Raw genomic sequence first — 24767 nt, 5'->3', positions numbered from 1 at the left:
CAAGTCTGCTTATTTAGCACAGATATGCGCTTTTTATTACTAAAATCACATTTGAAGACGGTATCTGTTGCTGGATTTTAATGTAAGTATGAGAATATTTAAAAATTTTCATGATGTCGTTTTTGATGACTTCAATTATTATAAAGTTGGACTCAGTGCAGAAGAAGGACATTGTCACATTTTAGAAATCAATCTGTGGAACAATAAATTGAGTTAGGCAAGGATAAATACATCTTCAGTGCTAGTTTTTTTTTCTATAATCTGCCAAAATAATACTTCAAACGCCTAAAGAAGCTCTTTAACATACACCATTTGTGAATCTTATTTCTTGTGCCAAATTAAAGGATGAGAAAAACACAGGCGGAAAAAAAGACTGAAGGAAGATATATAAAGAAGAAAGAAAATAACATCAATTAAATATGTGAGAAAGGGAAATACCATCTCTGTATATGAACTTCCATTGTTTCTTGGGAACACAATATAAAAAGGCACTTGCATGACATTTTTTGTGACGTTAACCAGCGATGCTAACCCCAAATTTTGTATAAATGTTAAGATGTCGCATCTTTTTGCTTACAATGAACGTTTTATGAAGAAAATGAAAAATTTTTTTCACACAGGGTTTATCTAATATTAAACTTCACGTTTGCTTAACAGAGCACATCTTCACAATAACAGGGTCTATTGCCAAAGGCAGCGTGCAGAGTGTTTGGAACAGCTCCCATCTCTTTCGGTTCACCTGTAAAAACATCTACGTGCTCCCTAGGACTGCATCTGTGGCTAGTTTTAAAGAATGACTATCCATGCAAATAGGCATAATTTCAGCATGAAATAACCTGCAAAAATCAAGAAAATGCTCAATGCTTAGATGGCAATGTGTATTTTTTTAAGCGACAAAGATTTCATCATGTAGCCCTTGTTCTCAGTTTTTATATGAAGATAATACATTTAAATAAAGGCTGTATCAGAGTGTCAAGAAAGCAACATGATGCTTTTTTGTATGTTTTTTTGGATGCTTGAGGGTAAAATACTTTTTTGTGTGCCTCAGGATAAAATTTCCTGAACTTGGAATGGAAACAGATCTTGATAACTTCCATGTATAGGGTTCAAAACTGAATTCAAGATGATTGTGACCCCTCACACATTAATAAATGAAATTGGTTTCAGGAATACAAAAATGCAATGGCAAATATTTCACTAACATGTTAGATCTGATAAATCAGGTGCAGCTGTCAGGTGAGAGAAAGAAAAAAGGGGAGACGGAGACAAACAAGAGAAAAGATGAATTATTTTAAAGCTCAGAAAGACTTGCATATTGAGGTGGGATGTCTTTGCGAGGAGGACTTTGTGTGTGTAGATCAGCTTTTCAAAAATAGAGTTTATTGCCATTCTTTAAAAATTTTACCTCTTGTCTTTTTGGGTGCAAATCATTTTCTCTTTAATATCACCTGAAAAGCACATAGATCACCAATCAAAATGTTGAACAAACTTTCTGCAGTATTTTCTTCCCCTGTTCCTCTTAACATCCAATCTGGGTTTTCCCCCTACCCATCCTTGCTACAGGAAGAGCATCTCCGCAACAGAGGCTCAGAAACAACACGCTGGTGTAAGAGATGAGCACAAGGTCATCCCCAGCCATCCTTCCCTTCCCAGCTGCCATTTACCTCTGCGTCAACTGCACTTCCTCTCATCTAGCCTAGGTATCAACAGCTGCATCCCTACCTCATGCCTGAGCCAAGGGGAAGGCTGTGCTCTTCCTAAGGTGGAAAGAAATCACATTCTCATCTTCAGTGGAGAATACATGTTAATTAAACGTGCTTGTTGGGTCTTTTAAGAAGAAAATATCCTGTAACTTCCTTCAAATTCACCGAACGAAACTGATTTTTGCAATTTTCTCTCAACTGGTCAGCATTCTTGGATTAAATAATGATTTGTTTCTGTTTGGGACTAAGAACATTTAAATATTTGGGGGTCTTATTGTAAAATGTACAGCTGACACATAACAATCAGGACAAAACAAATGAGAAAACTAGGAAAAATTATATAATCCAGCAAGACAAGGCATTATATTAGTAGGCGTGAATAAATAGATCTCTATGTATAGCTTTGACCTAAACTCAGAAATAAAGGTATAGTAGTCATACACATTGGGATTATAACCCATGAAGGCTATAGGCAAGATTAAATAATTATAACTGGCGGACTGTAGTACTTTATTAGCATCATGTTTCACAAACAAGATATATATATATATATATATATATATATATATGAATATTTTACCACATAAGAAACTGCATTGTTAAATGACTATAATGTAAATTAAATCACTTGAAAACACTTTCAAAGGTGCTTCCATGATTTCCCAATTCAGAATTTAGAGACTGCTATGCAATTAATTTATCACTGATATCATCCTGTCCATTAAGATTTTTAAAAATTCCTTTATTTCTCAATATATGTACTAAGCCATATGTTTCAACTACAATTATTACTGATTCTTATTATGTTTTAATTTTTATATTAATTTTGAGTTTAACCCAGCGATATGAACCTTTTGATCAGCACTGGTGAACATCAGTATCAGCAAGTATGCAGAAAAATACTGACGTAGCATTTGAACCCAAATGTATTATCGATTGGATACACATATTCTATCCCTGTAAACTCCTCTGTAATTAATATGAAAATCTACATAGAATATTTTTATTATTAAATATTGTGTCGTACCACTTGGCATCTAACTACATAAACACTTTAATAATTCCTATACGAAGGGTATCTTAACATTAGCAGATTCCTCCCAGAAAAAGTTAAGAACGTTCAACTAGGATCAAGTCAGATTTTAACTACTCCAAAAGATTCTTCATTAAAATCTGAATTATCTGGAGAACGTCAGATAATTTAACATGAAGAATCCTAAGGAAGCTGATGACAACGTTAGTAGAAAAGAATTTTCAGGGAAGCATTTCAAAGGAACACTGCAGTGTGAAGTAGAAAGTGCTGAAGTGTTCTGCTTTAATAAAGAAGCTATTTGGGGAAGGGGATGCAACTTTTATGCCTCGATCTGGAGTCCAGATTCTAGACAAAGAAGTGATCACTATGATTATTACTCAGATAGTTCAGTCAAATCTTTCATGAGAAGGGGAAGGGTAAGGTTGGCATGGTTTCCTGCTTGGATGATTTAGACTATCTGTCTTTGTCGATAAAATGATTTGAAGAAATTGTTCAAGCCTACACTTTACTTCTTTTAGAAAACAACCTTTGAGTGGGCCTCTGATCTACTTGGGTCAAGCCGCTTATGAAACTGCAAGTGGAAGAACACCAACAAAGAACCTTGTAAATCCATCTGGAAATCAGTAATTCAAGGGGGGCAATCAGATGATTTGATTTAGGTACTCCCCCACCCCTGCCCTTTACCAAGCTGTCCCCTTCACTGGATTTAAGAGTTCATTTCTGCTAATTAGCAACTTTTCCTTTGGAGATGTTTCTGCTCACTATCAGGCTAAGAAAGTCTTTGATGTTTATTGTGAGGAACCCACTTGACATTAGTTAATACTTAAATTAACTAACATTGTATTGTCAAAATCTTATATCAGGTTTAAACTTTCCTATGATAATAGAGATCTCAAATCAGAACCATTTTATCTTAAATTCCTCCATTCTATCAAAAATTTCATACATTTTTCACCTGCAAGATGAACACAGAGTATTTTCTGAGACATGCCTAAAATATTAAAAAGTAATAAGTCACCAAATTAGTAAATAGTGAGAAATAACTTCAAGAAGAAACACTTACATTTATTTTTTTTCTGAAGAGAATTGAAATACTCTAAATGTCCTTTGAAGCTTTCGAATACACCAGGCAATAAGGTTTTAGAAATTCCTTATGTATATGTCCTTTCCAGTTTATACAGATACTTAATTAGAACCCAGTAATAATATATCATGCACAATCCATCTTCATATTATAAAATCGGTAACATTTTATAATCTTTTGTTAATCTTGAACCTAAATATTCCTTATATTTACAGTTGCAAATGCAAAACAATGCCTCTAAGAAATTCATGAAAAAAGGCCTATTTCATTTTGAACAAATAAAGAGTACGCCTGGCAGCTAGGTTATGTTTTAAGATTGTAAGTGCTACTTATAGAGGAAAGATGCGAGGGAATGAATAAAGTGAGAACAAAGATGCATGTTAGGTATGCATGACTTTTTCCCCACAAGGTCTTGGTGATTAACCTAAATAGAATTCTGCACAATGGACATATAAAAATATCAATAAGTGCCAAGCACAGATAACCCTTATTAAAAATAAAGCAAATGACATATCCACAGATGACATTTTAGTGATGAAAGAACTTCAAAAGCATCCAAAGAAAGTATTAGGAGGAACTTGGATGTTTAAGTCAAAAGAATAAAATGACACATACTATCTCATTTTCATGAAACAAGGATGATCACCCAAGCCACCAAACCAACCAACAAAAACCATTCACCATCTGATCTATTTCTATGCAACTCAAGAAGTAGCCTGTTTAAAGAAAAAAAATTAAAAGGTCCGATTTTGAGAATCCATATACTGTGCTTACCCTGAATTCTCAATCGCTTCCCTCACACATGAAGCCACAGTCCTTACTTTCATCTATTTTACTATTGCAGAAACAGGTCCATGTTGTAGCACATGGACAGGTTAACCAAATTACTCCCCTTTTTCTTCTTCACCACCCACAGCCCATTTCATTTTGATAATGCTCAGAAGTTCTTGCAAGAAACTTCAGAGGACTGACTGCCTACATCTTGCATCAAATAGAAAAGCACAGTTACCTCTCACATACTTGAGATTTTCCTTCTCCATCAAAGTAATAACTAGGACATCTGGCACATGTCTGGTACAATGACAGGCTCATTCTACTTTATGAGAGTATTTAACATACGACCTGCAAGAGTTTATGCACATACCTATTCCTTCTGGGCAGGGAGAAAGCGCGCTAAAGAACATAAGCTTTAAAAACAGTAACACTTTCAAACTGACTTTGGTATTCTTGGCAGGTACACACACCATCCATGGATGTCCAAAGCACGCGCACGCACACACACACACACACACACACACACACACAAGACGCTCTCACTACTCCCCCTCCCCCGAATGCCCCCAAAGACCTGGGAAATAGGCGTAAACCAGAGGGAAGCGAAGGGAAAGTCAATCTCCCTCCACCTGCTGCCTGAAGTGGGGGTACTTTCAGCTGCCTGGCAGACAGGAGCCCGAGACACAGCCTCAGCAGCAGCCTGCCAACATCCTTAAGAAAAATAAACAAACACATACCAACTTGTCCTCCACCCCCAACCAAAGAACTCACATGGCAGGGCTCAAAACATAACAACAGCGCAGTTCCCATGAGCCCGGACAATCCTATTAACCAAGGCAACCATAAACCCATAAACCTCCGCAACCCTGGAGCACACCCTGAGGTCTGGAACTGTACAGACACACACAGACACAGAGGAAATTTGCACCTGTCTTTCTTGACATAACACACCTGTCAGGCCCTGCCCATGGCGCAGCTCTCGGCTAACAGACCTTTGTCTACCTAATCCAGGAAAGGACATTATTATAATTTTTTTTTTTTTTTTTTGTAAAGGAGGTTATAGATGGGAGAGAAGGGGTGGGGGGGAGAACAAGAGAAGAGACTTGTAGCCTTGACTTTGAGAGCAGGCCACCCTGTGCTTGCACTGTTATTATAAGCTCAAGGAGACAACACAGACCTTCTGGGAAAAATAAAAACAAGCAGGTGAGTTCCCAGCCTTCCCCCAGGCGGAGTGGGTTCTGGATTGCCAAGAACAGAAGTTTCACACTCCAGCCTGCCTCCTTGGGCTATTTGAGACTGTCGCTCAACCCCTCCTCCCAGGTCTTCTGTCGGCCAGCCTGGAGGACTCTCAACTTCCGAAAAAAAGCTGAGAAGTGGCGGGAGACCTGTGAGTCTCTCTCCAAAGCTACTCCCCCTTTGCCTCCCTCCCGCCCCCCGCCCCCCTCACCTCGCCCCTCCAATCCATACCCTCCACCTCCGTTCAGTTTTAGCAGGAGGAGTAAGTGGCTGGCACAGCAGAAGAACCAACAATTTGCTAACCTGGGCTTTGGGTAATGTCTCCCCCCAGCTTGCCCCCGTCGTCCCCCTCCTTGCCGGTTCAGGCAAGATAGCAGCTCTTCTCGCCCCCTCACTATTCTTCCCAGTAACAATCACTCTCACCTCTTCACTCCTCCCTCTCCAGCCCTCCGGAGTGGGGCAAAATTGCAGGTACCACCCAGACGAACCAAGATCAGATCGAAGCAGCCCAACCACGTCGACTGCCAGCGGTGACTGCGAGCACATCCGCTGCCCGAGAACATCCTCTACCCCCACCCGGACCTCGATCCTTCCATCCTCCCGCCGCGCTTGAGCCCCAGTCCTCCCACCACAGGACCCCTGAGGCTCCCGGTGCCACCTTACCCTACTCAACTTGACCTAGCCCTGGGTCCTGGGAGCACAGGGGAGGGGCGCCGTGCTCGTTTCCCAGGACCATCTCTCCATTGCTCCAACCCTGATTTCAACATTTCGGCTTCGACAGCGTTTTGAGAGGAAAGTAACAGAGCGCCCCCCCACACACACCTCCCTCTCCCGTCCTCCCTACTCCCTGGCCCTCTGCTGGGGTTAAAAAGGAGAAGTGAAAGGTATGCAAATGACAAGCAAATTGGAAGCTCCTGGAAGAAAGGCAGCTATAATAAACAAGACAAAGAGCAAGGACGTGGGGACTAGCCCAGGAGTTTTCACCGGGGGAGATGGGAAGGATGAGGCTGGGAGGAGAGCGGGGATCCAGACGAACAAAAAGCGACCCGGTCCCCCTCGCGGTCCTCTCTCCTGGGAAGAGAGGGCAAGAGAAAGAAGGAAAGGAAGGAAAAGCCTCCTCCCCCTCCAGAAACAGTACACAAAAGGTGACAAGATCAGCGACAAGTCCAGCACTATCAGCCTCCCCCCTCTCGCCAACACCACCCCCCAGCCACCAGCAGGAAAGAGAAAGAAAGAAAAGCCAAGCGGATCACTTACTCGTAGGAACTGGGAGAGGCGGAGCGCTGAGTTCCACTGAGGCTTCTGCTTAGAAACTGTTTAGACACTATTTTATTATGATTCATTTAAAGAACACCATTTTCTCCTGGGGAGGGTGGAAAGATGTTTACACGAGTATGAGTAATGGGAGTCTCTTTTCTTTTCTTCTCATTCAAGAACAAGCCGGTACAAGTGATTCTGGAAAAGGGGAGGGGACTCGCGAGGGGGAGAAGATACTTACTCGGTGCAGAGAGCAGTGGGACCGAGCCTTTTTTGCAGGCGGAGAGAGGAAAACACGCGCGCGCACACGCACGGTGAGATCTTGCGGGTGATGAATATGATAATTGGACAAGGGACGGTGAGTCCGTGCGGGAGCGCGCGAGCGGGCCGACGGGGAGAATGAGGGGAGAGAGAGGAGAGGGTGGGCAGGGAGAGGAGAGGAGGGAAGACAAGAAGAGAGGAGAGAGAGGAAGAGAAGACGCGAGAGGAGGAGAGAGGAGAATAGGAGAAGAGAGAAGAGAAGAGAAGAGAGTAGAAGAGGGGAGAGAGGAGAGGAGAGAAGAGGAGCGAAGCGGAGAGGGAGCAGGCGGACCCGGCGAGAGCTCTTTTGCGCCGCTCTGCTTTCCCCGGCTGCAATGGTGTATTATTTCAGAGCGCTCCCTCAGCTGAGGGCTCCGCTCCACAACAAGATTTACTTTAAGACACAGCTGAAGGAAACAGGAAGACTGCACGTCACAGTCTGACTGACGTACCCGGCCCCAGCACCCAATCGCGAGGCGCCTTCGGATTCAAGGGGGGATAGCGAGGCAAGAGAACTTGGGAGGAAAAAAAATATAAAAGGGGTGGGGGTGAGGGGCTGGGAGGAGAGGAGGGGAGAGGGGCCCCGCGCTCCCCTCCCCCGCCTCCATCCCCGCCCCCACCCCCCCTCACCCGCGCGCAGCCACTGCTTGGGGGCGACCGGATCGCCGCGCCCGGGCCGGAGCGAGCCATCTGCGGGCGCTGTGCAAAGCCGGCGACCGCGCGAGCGCCGCTCAGCTCACACTCGCTCTTCCAGGACGCAGGTCTCTCTCTTTTTTTTTTTTTTCCCCTTCATTTCCCAGATACAGCTGATCGAGTTCGCTGAGCGACAGAGCGAGTGAGCGCTCCTCGGACAGGGGTGGAGGAAGGCACAGAAAAGTATACTGGAGAAAAAGTGGAGGTTTTAGGGGTGGGGTCGTCTAAGAGGAGGGAGTGAGAATCCTCAAAACATTCCACTTTTTAAATGATCATAGCTAGTATCAGGAATACATGTCACCCTTGCTTCCTTTTAAAGGAGAGGCGGACAATAAAATACAGGTAGGTTTGGGATTAAAATAGTAGGTGTCAGAGGTTTCACACCGGCTCCGCTGCATCTGATATAAGAAGACTAGTATTGGCTGAATCCCAGTCAATCTCCCGTCAAAATTGTTAGGAAGAATATTTGTCCTTGGTTACCGCTAACAACTTTATTTGGATGGTAGGTACAGCAACCTTTACGGGGAAAAAAAATGTTACAAACAGTACCACGCGATGACGCTCAGTAACTCACTCACCCCAGAATGATTAAAGAGAGAGGTTTCAAATAGGATTTACACAGTTTTGAGCCCTGGGTAACAAACTTTAAAGTATACTCGGCAAGAAATTTCAAACGCTTAAATTTCGGGCTTCTAAGTCAAACCATAGAAAATTCACTTTGGTTTGACATTTCTTGGACGAAAAATAACCAGCAAGACTTCTTTAGATAACGTGGCTCTTAAAGGGCTTCTTGGGATTTGAAAGTTGCTAATGCTAAAGCGCAAGAGCCCAGCCGCAGCTAGAATGTCTCTTTCACCGGGCACAGTAAACGGCTTTTAATAAAGCAAATGCGCTTATGACTTAAAGATCCTATAAAAGCTAGGACTTGCAAGGGCTGCGAAGCAGAAACATTCATACCTAGTCGATAAGACACTCATTTTTTGGTAGGATGGGGACAAGTATTTTTCGTGTGTCCCTCGAATTTAATCAGATCAAAGGTTGAATCGTGTTGCGTCGTGACAACAGAGTGTTTGTGAAGTGTGTTACAAGTGTACTGGCCGATCATTACCACCATCTTCTGCAACACACGCACGCACACACTTTTCCTAGGACACTTACAATCTCAGCCTCAAATTCATCAAACTGTGAAGTCAAATCTTTGAATAAGAATAGTGATGGTACTATGTTCGAGTCCATACCCTGTAGGAAACTTTTGGCACGGGACTCAAACATTGCAAAGAAGAAGAAAAAAAAAATCAGGCCGGCCCGGTTAGGTGTTGGGAATAAGAAAAAAAGACTTGCTTGAGCATCTCCAGCCTTCATTTCTCCCCTTTTGCCGCCTCCTGACACTCCCCCCCCCCACCCCATTACGGAAACAACACAGACCCTCACAAACACGCTACTCACACTTCCAATGATCGGCTACTGTATTAAGTGTTCTAACTGAGAAGGGACAATTTAGGCTGGGGACAGAATCTATCAACGTGCCCATTACATACAGGACGGAATAATGCTTCTGTTGGTTGGGTCCTTTCGAGGGAAGCGGGTGTACTGAGCGGGGAAATGTGGGTTCTGTGAATGAATCAAGGCTACTTCCTTTCTTCTTCTTCGCCCTATTATTTTCCTTAAGTATCCCAGTATGTACATGTGAGCGCCAGCCCACAAATAAACTGGCAGGAGTAAAGGATACATGCCCTCCACACCTTAAAACCATCTGCTCAGTTTGACATTTAAAAGGGAGGAGGGCAGGGAAGGAGGAGGGGGAGAAGGGGGAAGAAAGGAAGCTGGGAGGGAGAAAAGGTTCAGACCCTGGAAGGAAACGGCTTGAACTTTAGCCCACAAGTTTATGTCACTTGCACCTAGCGCTCGGGTGCAGTTTAGCACACACTACGCCCGGGAAGTGGCGGCGGGAAAAGTTCCCTGCGAGCCCCAGTAAGTCCTTTATCACTCCCGGGGGAAGGCAGGCCCCAGTCTTAGTCGGGGTAACCCGCTTGGCAAACAGGAAAGCTCCCCCACCCCCAGCCTCGGCGACGGAGGCTCGCGGCTTGCCAGCTCTGCGCGGAGGTTCGCAGCCCGCATTTGGGCACAAGAGCGGCTTTTTGAAATAGCGCGCGCGACGCTGGACGCGCGAGCTCGGTCCACAGCCCAGCTCCGCGAGCTGCGTACGCGGAGCCCGGTCCTGTCCCCTAATGTCTAGGCGACGTACAGGCCAGGCTCCTGGCAACCCCTCTTGCCAGAGCTGCGGCGCTCTCCCGGGTCTCGCACCGCCCTGGAGCAAGGCGTGAGGCCCGAGCCCTCTATCTCGGGCTACTCCCGGTTTGTTTTCTGATAGGCGAGAAGCGATCAGTCAGCCCCGGAGACAAGAAGTCGCCTAGATATTAGCTCCATCTCTGAAACCAGCGGCCAAGCCTAGGGTCAGTCCCTTTCTCCGCCCCAATGCCAACACAACCCCAATAACTTAAAAGTTAACACAAGTTCTGACTGGTCTTCCAACAAACCCTATCCCTGCAAGCTACATTTACTTATTTATATGAAGGGTGATCTGTGCGTTCTTAGTCAAACTCTTGCACTTATCACTTATGCCTCTGGTTCTGGGTTAAACACACTTCGCCTTGACATTTTCTCGGTGTATTTTACCCCTCCGGTTCTTTCTTAAAGCCAGTAGGTGGGGGTAGGAGAGAAGACTGCATATAAGTAATTTAAAACCTTACAAACAACCGTCAGCAGATCTTAAACAAACCAATTCTGGGAATTTCAACTAGACCAGTTGAGAGACAAACGTGGATGTTTATTTCAGGAGAAGGATGCTGGAGATCCAGCCATGGACACACACACAACACCATCCACCACTCACCACCACCACCACCCTGAAAAGAGGAAGAGAAAGAAATAAAAAACAGCTCTAGGGTGCAGGCCGGCCTTCTTCAGGCTGTCTAGAGGCAGACTGACTGCCTGCCGTATTCTCCCCCTCTCTCTCTCTCAATCCCTATGCCCAGTGTGACGCCAAGTCCAACCTGGATTTGTTCTGAATGGGGGGGAAAGTGAAATGCCACGAGATCAGTAGCAAGTAGCAGCTGCACGGTTTCTCTCCTGGGAACCCCACTGCTTAGAAGCCTCCCGAGTGATGTTTGTTTAACCAACAGCTTTCAAAGTAAACAGAAGCGAATCACTCCAAAGAAGCTGAAATATAACCCTTACAAGAATTTGGGGTAAGGGGGGTTGGCAGAAAAAAGTAATTTTTTAATTACTAAAGCCCCCACCCCCAAATCAGGGCCCATCACGACGCCTAAAGGAGCCTAGAATCGTCATAAAAATAAAAATTCATTGAAAGGATTCCTTACAATAAAGTGGCCTCGAAGAAAATCCCTCTTCTCCCACAGACACACTCCCGCGGTTAGAGGGGGTTGGTTGTCAGTGACTGAAGGGGCACACTACTACTTGATTTTATGGAAGAAGGCGAAAACAATCAAAGAGAGGTATGTTCCCTGCCCCGAAGTAGAAAGGAGTAGGCTGGGAGCTCTGCGTCGCCAACCCTGGCTCTGCCTCAGGCACCGAACTTTCCAATATCAAGATATTAACAGATGGTGGTGAGCACATGGAGGGCTGTTACTTACATAATCCAGCCACTCCGCCTGGCCGCGCTGAGCCCGGCGAGGCGCCCGCCAGGCCGAGCGCGCGCCTTCCGAAGGGTGCCGTTGCCCGCCCCCCGCCCCGAAATAAGTTGACTTTCTCCAACCCTACCCTGCTCTTTGAGGGCTAGGATTTGGAGAGGTCGTGATTTCAGAAAAAAATGCACATCGATCCGCTTGTGCTTTATCCTCTTCAGTCCACAGTAGTGAAGAAGCCAAGGGCACAGCGAAGTGAAGGGGACGCTTTCGGGGAGAACGGGGCGCTCTCCCTCCGAATCTGGGGGTGCTAGGCAGTGGGATTCGCGCCATTTACACCCCTCCCTCTTTGGCGCGGATCAGCATCTCTTTCCCTGTCCCTGAAATACAAGGGCAGTCTCGAGCTGCAGCCGGGGGGCATGGGGTGGGGTGAGGGTGTGAGTGTGAGGGGACGCCTCTGCACGCGGGGGCGCAGTGGGCAAAGTTACGCAGAGCCTCTGGGCACCGCTACATTTCCGAGCTTCGGCAGGATTTTAAGCACTGGTTCCCACGCGTGGGGAGCCCCTTTCGGGCCGGGTGGGCGCCCGCTGCCTGCACGCCCTCAGCGCTTCCCCGGAGGCCCAGGCCCTCCCCGTGTGCCTGTGTACCTCCGCGTGCGTGCCCGGGGACAGGTTTGTTTGACGAGCCTCCTTCCCTCTGGCGACTCGGGGCCGCCGAAACTCGCGCGGCACACGCCTGCGTGTGTTGGAAAAGTTTCGGGTCGGGAGGGAACGCTGGGAGTCTCCTCTCCGGCCCCAAGGCGGCAATGGGGCTTCCTCGCCTGCAGCTTCCTCCCGGTCTCCTCCTCCCGCCCGGCCCTTCCTTCCTAGCCTCGGCCCCGCGCTAGGTGTCGCGGCCTCTCTGGCCCGGAGACGTCGCGCTCGAGAAGAGGCGGCCGTGGCGCCGCGCTGAGGGCGGAGGGCGGAGGGCGCGCCCCTCCCTCCCGCGTGCCCCTTGGAGTGTGGGTCGCCCCGCGCCAAACCCGCGGCCCGGGCCTTTCCCGGGGGCCTCCGCACGGCCCCGCTGACCCGAGCTGGGCACGCGCCGGACGCAGAGAGCAGCTACCTGCTCCCAGCGCGCCGCGGAGCGGGGAAAGTCCGACGCCTCCGGGCCCGCGCGGCGCCGCGGCCGCCCCTGCCCCCGCCGCCAGCCTGTTGCTGCGGGGCCGAGGCGGCGGCGAGACGGTGGACGCGCTTAACCTGCGAGGTTGGGGCCACCGCCGGGGACCCAGAGAGGGGCGGGGACCTTTGGAGGGCTGGAGACCTCCCCTTCTGCTCACCCCCTTTATTTCTTCGGTCTAAGGATATTTGGCCGTTACTCCCAGCTTCCCTTTCTTCGGTCTTTTAAGTCAAGGGTGTGAATTCGGAGGAGATGCTCTTTTCAGGGGCTTTGATGGTAGGATTTAAGTAATCCCTACTGCCCATCTTACAAGGCTTTTATTCAGGACGCCAGTGAGTTAGAAATAAATAGGTGTAGGCCAGGCGCACGCAAGGAAAAAGAGAAGGAAGCTCCCAGTTTGGATTTATTTGGGGGGAGAGAGAGTGACTCTGGAAAGTTGCATTTTGTTTAAATTAGAGCAAGACAAAGTTGAAAGCCAGATTTCTATAATTTTTCTGGTAATATTTCTTTTATGAAGTATCTAAGTGTCTGTTTGTCATCATTTTGAGATCAAAAGGAAAATCCATATGCTGCATAGTTTTTCAAAATTGCTATTTAAATATGTTTAAGTGCTTTATCCAACGCGGAGAAGGCTGCTCAGAGGCAAGGCTGGTGACAGGGATATAGGGGGCTGGTTTGAGGTGGAGCAGGGGTCCCCAAGACGGGGCTAGTCAACAGGAATCACCAAGGAAGATTTTCAAAAATAAGGATTTCTGGGCCCACACCAGCTAGGCAATCAGCAGGAGGACGTGGGAATCTGGGGGTCATGCTGTGTTTCCAGTTACTGCTCAGCCAGTCGCTGCCTCTGTGACCGTGGGTGTGTCACTTTATCTGAGCCTCAGTTCTTTTTATCTGTTAAATGGTAATAGTATCCAACTCCTAATTGTAGAGAGTTTTACATAAGTAATATCGTTCAGCACATGACTGGTGTTCAATAAAAATGGAAACTGTTTGGTCTACAAATGTGTGTTCTTCACACTTGCGCTGACCTGTACTCCTCCTGCACAGAGCCCTCTCCCATCCAATATTTTGGCGAAGCTAAGTGGACTGTCATTTGATGTGTATGCACATTTTAGCTTATGCATACTGGCTACTTTGGACACTTTATATGCTCACCTCTCACCTTTTAAGCCATAAAAAATAGCATTGGTGTATGTTTGGAAGTTAGGCCCTGTGCTCTTGGACTTAGAACTGTCCATCAGTCCCACTGGCAGACAGGAGGCATTTACCGATGTGAAATCAATCTTTCTTTTTTTTCTTTCTCTCTCTCTCTCTTTTGTTCTTTCTTTCTTCCTTCCTCCCTCCCTCCCTCTCTTTTCCTTCCTTCCTTCCTTTCCTCCTTCCTTTCTTTCTTCCTTTCCTTCTTTCTTTCTTTCTTTCACCTTCCCTGCTTTATAGATGGCAAACCTTTCCTACAGAAGCTGCCTGTCTCACCAACAAAGCCACAGGACGAAAAGTTCTATTCAAGGAGGGAACAACAAGAAGGCAAACAAAGGGCAACATTCCTAGGTAAAACTAAAATGTATATCGTCTACCATATGTTTTTACATGTGTGAATGAACAACTCCCCCAAATCTATGTCATGTAAAATACAACCTTTCTTAAAATTATGTTCAATGAGTAGGAACACACCCCAAGGTCATTAAGGGAGAGCCCAGCCAAAGACAGCTGTGAGAAGGGAAAGAAAGATAGAAGGGAAAGAAAGATAGGCGGGAAGGGGCCATCGCTGGCTGTGACTCTGCAGCAGGGTGAGGGGAAGAAAGCCAGAGGAATGGAATAGGCATAGCCAGCAGAGAACAGATCAAGAAGGCTGACAATTTTAGAACTGGAGATGGCCGTGAGTGGCTAATGAAACATCCCAAGGAAGGTGTTTTGCTGGTATCCTCAGAAGGCTTGAGATTAGTAATCACTGCCTATTCCTGGGTTAAGGAAGAGATTTCCAGCTTGGGGCATCCGAGGGCCCAGCCCCTAGGCTGAATGAGCCCAGGGGCTGGGAGTGGGCACCCTTTACTCTCTGCATGAGGGAAAGCCCAAGCTTGATCCCTAGATGCCCGTCCTTCCAGCGTTTGTGTATATCTTTGGGCCAGTGTGGAAGATTCCTGCTCTGTGACTACTGGGGGTGAGAGAGGGATATGTCTGTGACTCTAGGGGACAAAACAAAGGCCCTCAACAACCATAGAGAAACACACATCCGGAGCCAGGCTGTAGGGAGACTGGTATCAGCTTCTGGTTCCTTACCCCCAAGCCCCCTCCTGGTGGTGGTCGTGGTGGAAGGAGTACTTTTGCCTATTCTTGTAGGGGAGGAGGGCCGGGGCAGAGGCTGAGAGGAAGGTCTGGAGGAGCAGGGTGGGGTGGGGGGGTGGGAGAAGGGGCGTGGGAAGGGAGCGTGTGGGAGGGTGCCGGGTAGGGGTGAGGGGAGATTATAGGTGGAGGTGGGTGGACTAGGTGTCCTGCACAAGGTAAGGGGCGGGGTGGGTAGCTGGCAGTGGGGCTGAGGGAGTGGAGTTCAGGGGAGAGGTGGGGCTGGGAGTGCGAGGGCCAAAGCGGATAACTGGAGGGGATGGGGGGTGCAGGAGGTCGGGGGTGGGCGAGGAGGCTGGGGGGTGGGGTGCCGGAAGGGTTGTGAAGTGTGGTTTGAGGGACGGAGTGGGAGGCGGGAGCGAAGGCGAGGCTGGAGGCTAAATCGGACCCTTGCTCCGGCTCGCGGGAAGGGCGCCTCCTGCCAGTCTGGCGAGGCTCTGGAATGCTCTGGGTCACCCGCTGATCCAGGTTGGCGGAAGGTCTCGGGCAGCCCCCCCTCCCGGCAGCTGCCTCTCGGGGGCGGGCAGCCCGGACTCCCCCCGTGCGCGGCGCTGTTGGTGCGCGTTCCCGATCCGGAGGGGTGTCGCCGTGCGTCCCCCACCCGCAGCTTCCCGCGCCCCGGCTCCGAAGGGGGGTGGGTCCCCCCAGCGCCCCCGCACGGGCTCCGGGCAGCCAGCTTCCTCCTTCCTCCCAGCTCCACCTCCCCTCATCCCCATCCTAGGCCCCAGGGTGGCTCCCTCACTCCCCCAGGTCCCCGAAGCCCCATGCTTTTCCCTCCCGGGGCAGGCGGAGTTCATCTAATCTTCGGTGGTCTCAATGCTAATCTTCGGGGCTGGTGCCTGGGGAGAGAGGGCAGGAGGGGCTGCGGAACCCAAAGTGGGCTCAAAGAAGATAGAATCATTCAGCAGATAATTACTGTTTGCAAGACACTGCTGAGCGTGGCAGTTGGTGACCCTGTTGAGAGAGCGAGTGGACTGGACGATTTTGGTTCTTATCCAACACGGAGGGACAGTTATGATGTGTTCGATTTAGCCAGGTTTCTGAAACCTCGATTCGGAGCAGGAGTCTAGAGGAATCTGGGTGAGGGACAAAAGTGTCAACACCTCCTTCTCTCCATGTTTCAAAGTGGTCTTTCTGCGAGAATATGGGAGGGAGGGGCCTAGGCACAGTGATGAGCAGTGATAGACAATTCTAGCATCTTCTGAGCACTTCCTACCTCAGAACTGCGCCAGATGCTTTATGTCCAGCACTTCCATTTTCTTCTAAAATGCCATAGACTCTAAGACACACCATCCATTTAAATGTGCCCTTTGGGAGAAAAGGGAAACATAATGACCTTAAATGCACAATCGATTGTAGGACATATTGATTGCAGGAACGTAATAAAATATGAGAAAAAGTGAACCTGAGCAGTGAAGAAATAAGTACATTAGGTGCAGTTCTCCCAACAGCCCTGATGAGAGTTATCCCTGCTGTACTGTATGCATGAGTAAACGCGGACAGGGAAGGTTTCACCACCTGCTTAAGGCCACAAAGCCGGTAAGTAGCCGTCAGAATCGGAACCCAGGTTTGCCTGCCTTCAGAGCCGGAACGGTTCCTCCCAGGGCACACGGCCTCCGCAGGGATGGGGCTCTGTCAGCTTCTTCATAGCCCAGGTTCTCTCTTGACCCTTTTACCATCAACACTCCCTCCCCCACCCTCCACGTTATGGAGATTTCCAGGAGGACAAAGTAATGCATTTGGGGGAGGGGGTACAAAATAGTCAAATTACATTTTTCAGATTCAAATAAAGTCTTTAAAGGGTAAAACCCATGCATGCCAGGTTTTGCTGTGCACCGCAGGAAGTCGAATTCAAGGATCCCTGTATTGCTGAAAATAGAATTGTAAAAAATAAAAGGGGTGGAGGGAGAAAGTGAATGAAACTAATCCTATTAAACGTGGTAGCATGTTTCTGTGGCACGCAGGGAGAGATTAAGCACAGGAAAGGGGATAAGTACTGCTTCAGTTTCACTAAACTAATGTGACAACTTGTCATTGGAAATCTTTGCAGCTTGTTAGTAGATGACTAGCTGATTCAGAAGTGTTTTCTATCATTCCCTTTGTGTCTCCTGTGAGTTTTGTTTCTTTTTTCAATTTTCTTTCTTTTCCTGTTTCTTTCTTACCCATGCTGCTCTATTTTGCTTTTTAATCCTGCATGTCTCCTTCAAGTCAAAACATTTAGCTGGCTCTAATCAAGATTTAGTTTTGAAGATGCCCCTTGACCTTGTCTTGCCCAGAGAAGCCCCAAAGGGGACTGACTGCTCTCCATCCTCAACCTGGGGTCTGTCTTGTGGCTTAAAAAACCAAGCTTCTGGGGAAAACCTCTCATTTCAGATTTCATTTTTCTGCACTCCTTCTTCTTTTCTTCTCTTTCTTTCTTTTTTGCTTTATCCTTTTATTCTCTCCTTTTTGCCTTTCATTTCCATCCTTTTTTTCCCTCACTTACCCCTTTCTCCTCTTCCCTGTTTTCCTCTCTAATTTCATTTTCTCTCTTGCTTTCCTCCCATCAATGGTTTCATTTTTTTTCCTAGAATTTCTTTTTCCTCTTTAATACACTCCAATAACTCTCTTATTCTTTCTTTCCTTCAGATAAGACAGTTAAATTGGCAGAGAAAAGGTAGGAATCCCTCATGGTAGTTACCATGCTGGATTAGTTCCTGGCGAAGGGAAGGAGGCAACATTGTGGGGAAGGGGCCAGGGCAGATCACAGACATGCAGGGAACAAAGAGCTGATCTAAATCGTGAGGAAGAAAGAATTTTAGGCTTGGTCACTGTCTTTCCAAAGCAGGTGTCCAGCTTGTTTGGAAGCGTGGCTCACTGCCCCTCTCTCCTCTGCCTTGGCATCACTCTCTCCCACTTTCCTCCTCCCTCCCCCGCTCCAACTTTCCCCACTGGCTCACCACCAGAGGCGAGATGTTGAGTCAATGGAAAAACAACATTCGCCAACATTAAAGGGAGACTGTTTAGAAAAGGAAGGCCCTGCTGAGGTGCAGAGGAAGCCTGTACATTAACACGGGCCACCTCTTATCTGGGGCAGCTGGGCCCAAGCTGCCTGTGCTGATTCCCCAGCTTTGCCAAGAGGCCTTCAGCAGAGGCTGCCTGCTTTTTGGGGGCGGGGGGCTGATTCTTACCCACAGGCATCACCAGCATTTTTAGAAACACAAAGACATCGATTTTCTCCCAGGGACTTCATGGGAGACCCCAGGCCAATAAGCAAAGTTTCGCAAAAGGCAGTGCTGTTCTAGGCCTCTGTCTCTGGACATGCCTCACCATGAACCTGGCCCCTCTCATCTGCAGTCCTTTTGGGGACTCCCAAGCACGGGAAGGACTGGCCATTCTGACCCGAGCGTGAATTAAGGGGAAGGACAAGCTAAAGTGACCCAAAGGAAAAGAAGAAAAAGGCATGTGGGTAGGTTCACCCTGGCTCTAAATTGCTTACCGTTAAGTCTCGAACCAGCTCCTGATGGGAAGATAAGGCAAATCTCTAATCAGTCAATAATTAACCGAAGCTCCATTAATGGTCCAGTCAACCAAAGCCTGCTGACACCTTCAGAACCCTGCTGCAGTGGGAGGGTTAGGTGGGACCTTTTGATAGAAAGATCTGTTTAGCCCACTGTTCACTCCACTCACAGGTCACCATACAAGGGGTAAAGTTATTCTTGTGTCTGCCAGTGAAACCTTTTCTTAGTTTAACTCCTTTGGATAACTTTCTGAAATTTCACTTTTAGACATCTCAATATGTGTGTGTGTGTGTGTGTGTGTGTGTGTGTGTGTGTGTTGTGTTGTGTACAGAACAGCTTGGGGGTCCATTCAGTTCCAGGTCAGTTTGAATCAAATCCCAGCTGTGTTCTGATTGTTACTACATTATTCATCCTAGAGGATCGTATTTTCTCTCCCCAGCCTTGCTCATCTAAGTCTGTAGTTTATTCTCAGTGTCTATAGATATTTCTGTTCCTTGTATCTCAATGTTAGCTCCTCCTCAATTTGCGATCAAAGCAGAAACATGTTGTGAGTAATAAGCAACCACACATCCCTACCAAAGCATGCAGATAATTCTTGAATTTTAAAGAAGTAGGACTTTAAAAGACTAACACAGATTTGATTTTGGTACTTCTGGTGGATCCAGGTCTTTTTATTTCTTACAGAAGCCAAGTTTTAGGAAGGGTGAGTTTAGGTCTTACATTTTCTTTTAATGGAAATTTTTTTATTTTTTGTTTTTGCTTTACTTTGTTGTTCTTCTGTACAGCATTCAGTGTGCTACCTTAAGCTTGTAGTCAATCTATTAGATGAGAAAAATCAGTGTATTAAGTGTAGTGTGAATTTTTCCTAAAGTTAAGTTGTAAGTCATGCTTGTGTGTCAATCAATGAACTTGGTTCCTAATTTAATCCGTTCAAGCCACTTGAAAAATGTGTTCTTTTAGACATGGGAGGAATAGGGTGTGGGAGTGTGGCTTGAAATGAATCCATCTCCATCACAGGAGAAAAACAATAAAAATGGCCTGTTTGCCTCCCAGGGTGTCAGTGGTTATTCCTGCATACAGAAGATGGTTCATCGAGCTACACTTCTATTGCCTCCCTGGCTCGGCCTCTGAAATCGTCGGCACAATTATTCTCCTCTCCTCATAGAACTTGGTAGCCTGGGTGCTCAGTTAATCTTGGGCTGCTCGGGGGAGTTGCCAATGGGTAGAAATTCCGCCAGTGATCCGTGACACCCTTTTCCACAAATATTAATTGAGTGACAATTCTTTTTCCCCCCAAATCATCCATCTGTCCTTTCTTAGGCAATCTTTGAGTTTCAAAAGGGTAGAAGGCAAGCTTTCTTTCTGGCACACGTGTCACCTAAGAAGACAATCTATGCATTAGGCAATATAATCTACCGTAGCCTTGTAAAGAAATCTGAAAGATTCACCAGCCTGAAGCAACACGTTAAATATAAAACAATTAAATTCAGCCTTCTTTTCCTTTGCCCATTAAAACTTCTCTTTCGGAAGGCAGCTGGTAAATGGCTAGACGCAATGTTGTTGTAATCATTTGGGGGATTGGGAGAAGGAAATGTAAGAGAGAGACCGTGAGAAGTTTTAAAAAAAGTAGTCATTATTCAGTTTGTAGGTAAACAAATCTAGGATCCAGTTTTCTTAGTTTTTATGCTAATTTTTGATTATTTTGAAACATCAAAATCATCTCACTAATAAGAGTGTTAAGTAAAGCAGAAGACATACATCAAGCTGTCTGTGTGGTGGTCCTGTTGCTTGGATATTAAAAGGAGATTTAAAAAAAATGGAACCGACATCTATTTTTCGGTAGGTCGAAAGGCACTCATAATTACACTAATAATTTTTGAGTATCATACTAATGATGATGGGAAAATGTAGACCTTGACAGTGGCATGTTTATTTACATTCACTATGAAAAAAAATGTTGCTTACCCCTCGAGAACTTCTTAAGGAAAAGAAAAATCAATCTTCATCAATGAGCAATGTTTTTGTCCCCAAGGCATATTGATCTGAACATTGACTTCACAATGGGTGAGTTATTTCCCTCAGACCCCCTCTTATGAATTGTTAGGTGACACGTCTCTTATGAGACAATAAACATGCTGTTTCTCGTATAGTGATCGCATCAGGGAGATCCCAACTTCTGAATTGTGGTTGATTTGGAATATTTCAGCTTCTGTGGGTCTGGGTTAAATATTTCTGTGGGATATATTCCAAGTTGAAAAAGTGTTATCACTCATCTTTCTGCCCTTTTAAATGAGGTATAGTTTTGGGTTTTTTTTTGCGGTACGCGGGCCTCTCACCACCGTGGCCTCTCCCGTTGCGGAGCACAGGCTCCAGACGCGCAGGCTCAGCGGCCATGGCTCACGGGCCCAGCCGCTCCGCGGCATGTGGGATCTTCCCGGACCGGGGCACGAACCCGTGTCCCCTGCATCGACAGGCGGACTCTCAACCACTGCGCCACCAGGGAAGCCTGAGGTATAGCTTTTTTGATGCTTGTGAAGGAGAATCTGGTGGCAGTGAATAATTCCCTTTTCTGCCTGCTCCTCCGCTGGGCATCCTCTCAGTTTATGACTCATGTGTAGTCATGTAATGTCTTCATGATTCCCTTTTCTCCTTTTGTGTAACAGGACAATGTTTCTCATTTGAAAATGAACCAGATTTTCAATTTACCAGAGAAACCAGTATGTAAAGGAAAATGGTGGTAGGTGGGGAGGGAGGAAAGAATAGGAAATGTAGAATTCTTGTTAACGTGATGGTCGTTCTTCAAGTTATCTGTTAGAATTTGTGTATATTGTGTTTTCTTAATGAGTTTCTTAAAAGGGCTTATTTTCCCACCCATTTATTCTTCAACAAATATTCATTCACACTCCTGTCATGTGCCAAACACTGTGTTCAACGTTGGTTGAACAGGATAAAGAAGACCCATCAGAGGCATTCGCAGTGGTTGGGAAGACATTAGGCAGGATAGTTATGAAAATACTTCAGGAGCCCTGAAGCTTTTCTTTAGGGCAGTTTGGACTATCAAGGAAGGCTTCAGGGAGGAGGTGAGCGTAAGCAAGTAATGAATCAGACCAGGGCCTTAGGAGAGGAACGGAAGTGAGTTCATGTCTCTGGTACATGGTGAGAGAAATCTTAAGCAAGTTCCTGTACCTCTCTGGGCCTTAGTTTCCTTGTCAGCAAATTGGGGATAATTACAATATCTGACTTTTGAGATTACTGTGAAGATTAAATGAGAATGCATGAAAAGGCCTCATCGCTGAGCCTGCCACAAAGTAGACATGCAATAAGCGTGTGCTAGAAAGGTATGAAAAGAGTGACAGATTTTAGCATACTCTCTAAAGGTGATCTGACAAATATTTATTGGGTACCTACCACGTGTCACATCTTAGTGCTGGGTCCTGGGCAGGAGCCCAGCAGTCTGTCAGGAGGCACCGTGAGGGTGGAGTGAGGGGTAGAATGACGGGTAACTTGTGCAAGGCATGGAGGAGACACATTGCATCTGTGCCGGGGGAGCCTGAGGTGGCCTCTTACTGCTGGAGTACGGAACCCAGGGGAGGCCTGGCAGGACCAGGAGAGGCCTCATGGGGCAGCGCTGGCCTCAGAGCCGGAAGGACCCAGGCACACATGTTCATTTGGGGGTTCTCAGTTCCCTTTAAGTTTTCCATGAATGCACATTGCCTTTCTGTAGCTTGGTTATATTCTCTTCAGGGACCGAGGCACCCATCTTTTTGCTGCTCCCACCCTCCCCGTACTGCCTGTTATAATGAGGAGCCTCTACTATATCCTTGATAAATATGGCCAGGTCTTCATACCGCCCTCTTCTCCGCATGCTGAAGTAGCTCAGCCGTTTCGTACACCCAGGTGATTCCAGAATGCTCAGGCTACGACGCTCGCTTCGGTGCTTAGTAGAGAGATTCCTGAATTGGGAATTGTGTTCCTGTCACTGCCTAAAACTCTCTGTGTTGCACAATAAAGTCCAAAATCCTGAGCGTGTCCTGCAAGACTTGGCATCATCTGGCTCCCGTCCACAGCTCCCACCTGATCTCCTGAAACTCTCCCCTTGGCTCCACGTCACTGGCCTTTTTCCTGTCATTTCAGCACCAGGAGCGCCTTTATACGTGTTGCTGCCTCTCTTTGAAAGGCCCTCCCTAACGCCTTCTCCAGACAAACTCCTCTCTTTACTTTATTAATTTACTGATTTTAGTTATTAAAAGTCCTTTGCTCAGGAAACGCCTCCCTCATTTCCTAATGATACATGCTCACAACACCTATAGTTTTCTTTTATTCTGCTTATCCTAATTGAAATGGAGTTATTTGAACATAAGCCTTATTTATCCAACACATATTCTTGGAGCCCTTAATGTGGCGTAGATGTTGGGGATACCATGCAGTAAGGCAGTCAAAGTGCCTGCCCACGGCACTTGTATTTTAATAAGTGAGGCAATGAATAAGAAACAAATATAGGTATGATACAATGTTTGGTAGTGATGAATACTATGGGAAAAAGTGAAGCCGGGTAAGGGGACAGATAGAACTGAAGATAAGCTGGAGATGGTTAAGAAGGAAGGGCTTTTAGGCTGCTTCCATGTCCTGGCTATTGTAAATAGTGCTGCAGTGAACATTGGGGTGATGTATCTTTTTGAAAGGAATAGATAAAGAAGATGTGGTACGTATATACAATGGAATATTACTGAGCCATAAAATAATGCCATTTGCAGCAACATGGATGAACCTAGAGACTGTCATACTGAGTGAACTAAGTCAGACAGAGAAAAACAAATATCCTATTATATCACTTATCCGTGGAATCAAAAGAAAGGGTACAAATGAATTTATATACAAAGCAAATAGAGTTACAGATGTAGAAAACAACCTCATGGTTATCAGGGGGTAAGGGGAGTTAGGGATAAACTGGGAGATTGGGATTGTCACATACACAGTACTATATATAAAAAGATAACTAATAAGGACCTATTGTATAGCACAGGGAACTCAATACTGTGTAATGGGCTACATGGGAAAAGAATCTAAAAAAGAGTGGATGTATATGTATAACAGATTCACTTTGCTGTACAGCAGAGACTAACACAACATTGTAAATCACTAGACTCCAATAAAAATTAAAAAAAAAAAAAAAAGAAGGAAGGGCATGTGATTGTCCTGTCCAGGGTAGAATTTCCAATACCCAACGCAGCACCCAGCATCTAGAAATTATCCGACAAATGTTTGCTGAATGAGAATCATATTGGCTCAAGCAGACTCAAGGGGTGAAGGGTAGTGAAGAGGGCTAACTGGGTTGTATAGTTATGCATGTTTCCCCCCCACGGTCCCTGAGTATGTCTGGGACAGTGTAGTCTGTGTTTTCACCCCATATCCAGTATCAATGTCAAACCTAATTCCCTGTTCAAGTTGACTGTAGTCACACCTTTTGTGTTGTAGCTTTGCATACCTTCTTCTTAATTGCCCTGGGATAAATTGCAACTGGTTGGTGAATGAAATATTTATGCTTTGAAGAATTGGTGTTCTAATCAGTTTCTATTTAAACTGATAATCAACTCTTTTCAGTGAGGAGGAGAACTTTTTCTGTGATCTATGGGCTTCTAAATGACTAGTGATGTCAATCTGGGCCTGGCAGATTTCTGCCATGACTTGGACAGACGAAGCACTCATGGTGTTGTGTTACTGCTCAGCTCGCTGGTACACTGGTTCCCACTGCAGTGATCTCATTATTGGCATTTCATTTTCAAAGTACCAAACCTTCCCCTTTTGCATTATGCCTCTGTGTGGCTCGGACTTGAGGCACTGTCTGCCACTTTTCTTTCAACCAAGATGAACTTCTTATAGAGTCGTCTAAAGATTAAGCATCTTCTGTTAGCTTTGTTTTGTTTTCATTTTGGTGTTGGGGAGAGAGAGAAATTCATGCTCTCATAATTATCTTCTTCAGTTTGAATGAAAGAACTTTTGCAGATCAATGTGGATTGAGATCCAGACAAATTGGGTCCATTCTCT

The 24767-nt window shown here is 46.2% G+C and overlaps 1 protein-coding gene and 1 long non-coding RNA gene across 4 annotated transcripts in view; one reads left to right on the top strand and one right to left on the bottom strand.

Annotated features, from left to right (window-relative positions):
- The window catches only part of PROX1 (prospero homeobox 1), a 50607-nt gene extending 42479 nt beyond the window's left edge, over positions 1–8128 (bottom strand). The window contains exon 1 of one of the 2 annotated variants that reach the window (XM_033853221.2): positions 7329–8128. Coding sequence is in view for 1 of the 2 variants with exons in the window: in XM_073803290.1 (XP_073659391.1) it covers positions 7088–7173 (86 nt within the window). In the remaining variant the exon portion in view is untranslated. Of the gene's footprint in view, positions 1–7087; positions 7294–7328 lie in introns of those variants that run through there. The other variant, XM_073803290.1, reaches the window with a different exon arrangement.
- The window catches only part of LOC141278390 (uncharacterized), a 99463-nt gene continuing 81968 nt past the window's right edge, over positions 7273–24767 (top strand). The window contains exons 1-2 of one of the 2 annotated variants that reach the window (XR_012331098.1): positions 7273–7401; positions 14320–14430. This is a non-coding gene — a long non-coding RNA (uncharacterized lncRNA). Of the gene's footprint in view, positions 7402–12254; positions 12396–14319; positions 14431–24767 lie in introns of those variants that run through there. The other variant, XR_012331096.1, reaches the window with a different exon arrangement.

The sequence above is a fragment of the Tursiops truncatus genome, chromosome 1, assembly GCF_011762595.2.
Source record: "Tursiops truncatus isolate mTurTru1 chromosome 1, mTurTru1.mat.Y, whole genome shotgun sequence".
NCBI classification, from domain to species: Eukaryota; Metazoa; Chordata; class Mammalia; order Artiodactyla; family Delphinidae; genus Tursiops; species Tursiops truncatus.
The sequence above is the reverse complement of the archived record's forward strand: the minus strand, read 5'-3'. Positions and strand labels throughout refer to the sequence as shown.